The sequence below is a fragment of the Scomber japonicus genome, chromosome 14, assembly GCF_027409825.1.
Source record: "Scomber japonicus isolate fScoJap1 chromosome 14, fScoJap1.pri, whole genome shotgun sequence".
Taxonomy (NCBI): domain Eukaryota; kingdom Metazoa; phylum Chordata; class Actinopteri; order Scombriformes; family Scombridae; genus Scomber; species Scomber japonicus.
Window position 1 is genome coordinate 32,050,114 of NC_070591.1, and position 7,676 is coordinate 32,057,789.

General features: G+C 37.5%; 1 protein-coding gene across 1 annotated transcript in view; it reads left to right on the forward strand.

Moving 5' to 3' along the window:
- The window catches only part of ncapd3 (non-SMC condensin II complex, subunit D3), a 32,804-nt gene extending 25,551 nt beyond the window's left edge, over positions 1–7,253 (forward strand). The window contains exons 30-35 of the mRNA XM_053332478.1: positions 1,213–1,325; positions 1,882–1,949; positions 2,096–2,143; positions 5,641–5,703; positions 5,824–5,869; positions 7,012–7,253. Of these exons, the coding sequence (XP_053188453.1) occupies positions 1,213–1,325; positions 1,882–1,949; positions 2,096–2,143; positions 5,641–5,703; positions 5,824–5,869; positions 7,012–7,078 (405 nt within the window). The 3' untranslated portion in view covers positions 7,079–7,253. The remainder of the gene's footprint in view (positions 1–1,212; positions 1,326–1,881; positions 1,950–2,095; positions 2,144–5,640; positions 5,704–5,823; positions 5,870–7,011) is intronic.
- The last annotated feature ends 423 nt before the right edge of the window (positions 7,254–7,676 follow it).

Consider the following 7,676-nt stretch of genomic DNA (forward strand, 5'->3'; position numbering starts at 1 on the left):
TGCAATTGTCACTATTTAACAACAATACTCAATAACCTTTTAAAAGTGCAGTGTGCAGAATATAGCAGCACCAATTACAATGGACTTGGCAGAAAGTTAATATAATATTCATAGGTATGTCATAATTAATGTATGATCACCTGAAAATAAGAATTGTTGTATTTTCGTTACTGTGGAATGATCCGTATATCTACATAGGGAGTGTTTCTACAGAAGCTCAGAATGGGCAAACTAAACACTGGTTCTAGAGAGGGCCTCTTGCATTTTACATTTTACATTTTCTCCTCTCAACCCCAACCGGTCGAGGCAGATGTCCGCCCACTTCTGAGTCTGGTTCTGCCTGAGGTTTCTTCCTGTTAAAAGGGAGTTTTTTCTTGCCTCTGTTGCTCATGTGGGAATGTTGGGTCTCTTTAAAGTTAAAACCTGAAGAGTTTGGTTTAGAACCTGCTCTATGTGTAAAGTGCCTTGAGATAACTTTGTTGTGATTTGGCGCTATACAAATAAAGATTGATTGATTGATTGATTGAGATTGATTGATAAGTTTTGTGACCACATGATAGGGAAGGGGGAGGGGCATTCAGTTGTTTGCAACCTGCATCCCCACTGCTAGATGCCACTAAATCCTACATAGTGGTCCTTTTAACGCCATAGTTCCATATACGTTTGCATTCAGTTGTTACACAATATTTTAGTTGATTTTAGAATGATGGTATGGATGAATGTTTGAAACAAATCATTGCTAATACTATATTGTTTTTTTACTGTTTGACTTGATTACAATATTTAATTAAAAGTTGTACTAAAATATAATAGTTGTGTAGTAACAGGCCTGGAAAAACCTTGAATCAAGAAGAGTGTGTATCTAAATTCAAGGCCTTCATTATCTTGGGGTGTAATTTTGTGTTTTTCAAAATGTAGTCTGGTTTCTGACTTTCTGACAGGTCTACTGCACTTTTCATTCTATTTGTTCAATTGTTAATTGTAAAAATTATCTCAAATTTGAATCGATTTAAGAAGAAATACTGTAAAAAATATCAACGTTAAATTTCAGATGTTTTTTTTTGTTTGTACTATACAAGTACTATTGCACAGTGTTTAAGAATTGAAATCAGATGAAGTTATGTTCTTCCATTAAAAATAAGTGTAGTGTCTGAGGGTTAGGTGACTACCGCATTACCCAGTGAGGTATCATGGTGATTCTCTTCTCTGCAGGATTCAGTCCCAAGCTCCCCTGTCAGATCCAGGCCCCTCATTCCATTTAGCTTTGCCACTCCTCAGCCACCATGTCCACACCCCCTGTCTGCCAGACGGGCACACACTGACAGGTAGGTTTACATCACAGCCACAGTCCAACAAATGTGCCTCACACTGCACACTATTGTTTTTCTTTGATCTACAACCTTTGATTATCTGTTGCGCCAAGTCCAAAGACTTTATGAGTCCCAGTGATGACCCTTTTCTCTAATCAGTGAATCTGTCATTTAGAGTCATTAAAGGCTGTGTAAAGTCAATTCAGACATTTTCTTCTAAACACATTAAATAGGTCATAAATGTATTTCTAAAAAGCATTTCACCATTTAGATTTTGACGTATTTGTATACATTTTTACTCCAATTTTCTCTTTAACACTATGTGGTGTTTCAGGACACAGAGGGAGGGAGGAGACACCAGTATATCTGTGTAACATTACTTTTATGTAGTTCTGTCACTTTGGGTTTCTTCGTTGAATGTATAACAATAACTGATGAGAAAAAAGGCCACCATTTGTGCATGTGTGTCTGTGTTACCAGGTATTTGTCCTGTTGTGTGGACATAAATCTGTTTACACAGTCAGGAAATTAATGCAAAGTGATGGAAACATAACTCTGTATGTGGTTGCAGGCGTGTGTACGTCAGTTCAAGACAGGGAGAACACGCCAAGTCAAAGTCTACCATACTGGAAAGAACAGGTAGGACACACTTAAGGGTTAAACTATTATTTACAAGAAGCTGCATTTACTATGATTTTCAAGAAAACTGAGCTGAACTTCCACTGAGTTCCACTGAGAGCTTCAATTTGGTGTGGTGTGTTTATGTTGTGTGACTTTGTTTCCAGTGATGCCTAAAGGAGCTGTGAACGACAGAGCCATCAGCACACCGAAAGGTACAAGTTTAAACTTCTACCATACATCCCACATCCTAGCACGTGTGTTTAAACTTCTACCATACATCCCACATCCTAGTACATGTGTTTAAACTTCTACCATACATCCCACATCCTAGTACATGTGTTTAAACTTCTACCATACATCCCACATCCTAGCACGTGTGTTTAAACTTCTACCTAGGCTGGGCGATATGGGAAAAAATCCTGATACGATAATTTTTTTCATATCAGTCAATATCAATATATCACGATATAAATCAAATTACTTTTTTTGTCAAGCTTAAATGTTCCGTTGCTCATAAGTGAGTTGCGAAGACATCAGAAGGTTATTTTTGATTTAAATACTATTTATTTTCTGTCAGAAGTTGAACATGACAGATGTACAGAAGAAAACATCTGAAACAGTTGTATAAACAGGCAGTGTTGGGCAATTACTTATAGTTACTCATTACTTCTACCAAAAAGTAACTGAGTTACATCAATGTCAAAGTAATTAATTACGTTACCTTTTTGTGTTGGGTGTTTCATTAGGTTTGAATTACTTGCCACTGACGTGGAAAGGGTCTTTTGTCCATTGCACAGGTTGCAAGTGACCTAGACATTTTTCCCTTTCACCTCTACAAACGTGAAATGAAAGACGCTATATAAATATAAGTTGTTATTATTATTAGGGCCCAAGCACTCAACAGTGCGAAGGCCCTATTGTAATTATTATTATTATTATTATTATTATTGTTATTATTATTATTATGCTTATTTGTTCAATTGGTGAAGGCCACCTTCAAACTCACCCAAGTCGTCATTGTTATGATTACAACCCAGTTAATCAGAGGGGGGATGTGCGATAGCCACTGTGCACGTGTGTGTGCTGTCTTTTCTCGGGCCCTTCCTTTCGACCATGTCTTCAGCATTTGAACCTTGATCTGTCGTCATTTTCAGTCAGTTGGTCGCTCAAGTTCTCGCCTATGATCTCCGTTCACAGTCCCTCACTGCTGCAGCCCAAACAATAGCATGTGTGCTGTGTGCTTCAACCTGACTTGACTGGCTCTATTCCAGCATGATTGGTTCGGTGGCGCTACTTAATTATGATTGGCTATTCTTATGACAAAACATGTACTTCTACCATACATCCCACATCCTAGCATCTATGGCCTTTTTCAATTGGCACTTTTAGCTGCCAAGTCAAACCATGCTGCATTGAAATGCATTTTATACCTGTTTAAATGCACTGAGACATGCCTAAGATGGACCATCCCTGAAGGAGGATCAAAGTGCACCTGACCCGTTTCCTCAGTTTGCAGTGACATCATTCGGGGAAAACTAACTTCTGGTTTAGCCCACTGCTAACTAGACTGTAAATCTTCTGCACTTTGTTATTGTTATTTGACCAGATTAATCAAATTCTGATAATAAAATGAGTAATTTCACGGGGGTTATCTACTGTTTTACAGCAGCTCCTTTAACCACTAGTCAAAGGCTAGTTGAATAGCAGGATAGAGATTTGTTCCTGTTCAGTGTTCATTTCATATTTACTGGGCATATTAGTCATTACCTAACTCTCAGCAAGAAGTCTATTTTCCAAAATATCTCCTTTGTTTAAAAGAGAGTTTAAAAAACTGATTCTCTTAAGAATCGTGATTGTTATTATGTCCTATGATTCTGATTTGATTCACAAATATAAGATATCAATTATCTAAATGTTAACATTGACTACAACACACACTAATGTTATCTTTGTAGTTCATCTTCAACAAAGGTAAGCATTTGGGCGCATTTTATTTTTACTTAATGACTCCATAATTGCCTTTGGGGAAATGTGATATATATATATATATATATATTAGGGCTGTCAGCGTTAACACGTTAATCGCGATTAGATTAATGCAATCCATAACACGTTAATTTTTTTTAATCGCATTTTAATTTTGCAAGCCTTTTTGTCCCTTCTACTCACCCGTAGACAGCTCCTCTAGCTGTAGCGCTATGCTTTGAAGTGGCCTCCTGCAGTAAACCTACCGCGCTGATGGAAAGTAAGAGAGCTACTGGACTTTTGAACGGCTTGTTTAACTTAAAAACACTTCCAGACGGTTCAGTTGACAAGTCAAAAGTAAAATGCAACCTGTGTCAAACGGAGTTTAACTACCACCGGAGTACGTCGAGTTTGAGTTAGCGCCTCCACGCTAAACACCCAGGTGCAGCCAAGCAAGCCTCAGCTCCACCAAAGTACCATTTTGGAGTGTGGGAGTCGCAGCAGAGCCGTGATTCCCAGTTAAGACACTCTGGTAAGAAATGCTTTACATTATGGGCTTAAAACTGCCTTGAAATGTAAAATAACAGGATTTTAAACATGCAATCATCATCATCACTCCACAAATGTATGTTAGCTGAGAGGTTTGCACTGCACTAGAGGATTGCAGGGGGTAACTTATCCCTCCTGACATTGGGCAAAAAGCGTGTTTCACTCCTGGATAGGTTGCCACTCAATCACAGGGCTGACACATAGTGACAGACATTTATATCAGAGTCCTGCACCGGTTCCCTTTTGTAAACCTGCACCTGACCCATTGTTCAACAGCATCACTAATTAAATTCCAAACCCGATCCGAACCGCATTAAATAGAACTGAAATCCAACCTGCACCCTAATTAAAATTCGTCCACTACATCAGATACAAAAAAACTCTCTACTTCCTGTTCTTTTTCTAAATTCCTCAGGATCCATTTCAACTATGTTGAGTGTAGTGTAAGCAGATGTGATTTTTGAAAAATGAAAGCCGAGAGTTCTGGTAGGGTTAGGGTGCATGCACAAATAAACTACATGATTAAAAAAAGCTTTTATCAACTTGAATTGTGGGCATATTGTTGTGGATGTGACACTAAAAATGTATATCTTCACATTTGCAAAAATTAAGTTTTTAAAATAAGGTTAAACGTTGCACTTTAGCCCCATGGTCCACATGTGTCCGACCCAACCTGTACCCGCAAATAACACAGTAGGGTATTTTTCACCCGTTTCATCAAAATTGCAGGAAACCCATGCAGGCACAGCAAGGACATGCAAACGCTATACAGGCAGACAGTGTAAAAATGTGATTTACTATAGAATAGCAGCAAAGCCTTTGGGTTTGTGTTTGGTATGTTGTACAACTGTCTGCCACATGACTAACACAGGCTGAGCATTGATATAGAACTTCAGAACCAACCAATCAGGAGATATAGTATAGTTTTATATGTACTCTGTCAGCCACTCTGACAGCTACAGTACAAAGATGTCGAGATAATAAACGACACACATTAATCCCACTAACATCTGCAGCAGTTTCCTCTTTTATTCACATTTTAAATTGCTTACAATAATTACATTCTTTTAACAGACATTTCAGTTGAATCTTTGTCTTGACAGAGTGACGACGGCTTTGTTTTGTTGTTGTTACATTATTGATAGGCTCTTCATTCTCCATCCTCACTCCCAGATGTTCTTTCTCTGTGTCATAGGTGTCAGTGTCAACTTAACTTTTGATGAGGCAGTCAGCGCCATCTTCAGTGACCAAGGAACAAGTAAGAACTTCATTCAATAATCAACACTAAATTGTGTGAGGAAAATAAGTTTGAAGTTAGTGTTCTTTGGTGGTTTTAAGTTTAGGTTTAGATGAATCTGTGTTTTCTTTGTACCTGCAGATCTTGACAGGGAGACCAGTGTCGTTCATGTGCGGTCACCTGAGCAGTAAGTGGCTCCACTTTTTTCATTGTTCCACAGGTCTGCTTCTGCAAGCACCATTTCATGTAGGCTAAGGGAGTGTACACTACCAATAATGGCATCTAAGTACATATTTTTCTAAACCAGCATTTGTGAATAAAAATTCACACAACCCACATCATGTTTGGTCTTGTTTGTGTTTCCACTCCACATCAAAAAGCATAATGGTTGGGAGCTGCGTCATATTAAACATTAATTATGCTAAAATACAATGGAAGTGTGTAATTCAAAGTGTTGATTCTTCCAAATCTCAAAAGGAAACGTAGAAATAGAAATACATTTCTGCCTCCATATCCAGTACAATGGATGTGAATTTAGTCGTCTTTTTTTCAGTCTGGTTTATTCATGGAGAAATGTTATTATTCTTAGCTATTTCATTTATTTGAATTGTGAAGTTCCTTATGTAATGCATTTAAAGCTATATAACAAAGGAAACTAATAGAGAGACCATGGTCTGGATCAGGACCCAGAAGCTGTCCTATCTGGACCTGGACCTGGACTTGGACCTGTAACTGATGAAATATAGAGGATTGTTAAATTCTGTCCAAGCGTTTCTATTTTAACGGGCGCAGCTTCTCAAGCTATTACGGTAAAAGTGGAGCAGCCCTCAGAAACTCACAGACCACTGTGCATAGCCAATCTGCTCATGTGATGCTAATCAGCCAATCAAATCTGTGCATTCAGACATGTGGAGAGACTCCACTGTCAGTGAGATACACATCTCATGTGTTTTGTTATAAAGTTATTAGATATGAAATTAAGCTTATGGCTTGAGTTAAGTGTAAAAGTAAAAAGGGATTCTTTTTTATTTTTGTAAAACTAAGCTATGTTTATGAAGCACAATGAAAAGCTTTCTGAATTGCACTTTATTTTAAAACACCATCTTTATTTATTTATTTATTTAAATCCCACAAGTTGAGTGTTGTTGCCTTATTCTAGAATGCTACTGTATTTATTTGATAGTCTACAATATACCCACTAGACACAGATGCTGATGTAACTACAATGCTACTTGAGGAAATTTTCACAACTTTGGACCTCAGTGAATTTGAATTGAATACCCCTGCTGTATAATATCCCATGTTTAAGATGTATTCTCTGTTTTTCAGAGAGGCTGGTCTGAGGCAGTGGAACGTGCAGTCTCCTCTCCATAAGAAGAAGTCAACCAAAGTTTAGTTGACAAAAAGCTTAATTTCTTTGTCTATTTTTTTCTTATCACTACTACCACTTTTACTACTCCTTAAGTATTCATTTCCGTCTATATTTTCTGTTGTGTATTGATATTCTATCATCCTTATCTTTCATAATGGTGTTTTATCTTTTTGGTAATAAAGATGACCTTGACCTCAGCTGCAAACAAAATCTCTGTTCTCTGAGGAATTTTCCTATTTTTGTGTCAGATTGATATTACTATTATAGGTTTGTTATTTCCCAGGTCTACAACTTTGGAAGTCACATTCAGTGAAAAGGTTGCACTGCTCAATACAAGTAATTTATTATAAATCAGTAAATTCCAGAGCAGTACATTAATATGGAGACAAGAAAACCTTGTATCAGTTTTTGTCTCAGTATTTATCAATGTATAAAGAAATGTTTGTCTGTACAGAGAATATAAATGACATAATTGCTTCTAATTCCAAAATCCTAGGCATAGTCTGGATTTGGATGTCTGTGTGTAACAGTCAGGTTACATCGCAGGTTCTGAGCCTAGGTGTTACTTAAATGTACACCTGTTTGTAGATTTCAAAACCCCTCACAGTACATAACTGATGGC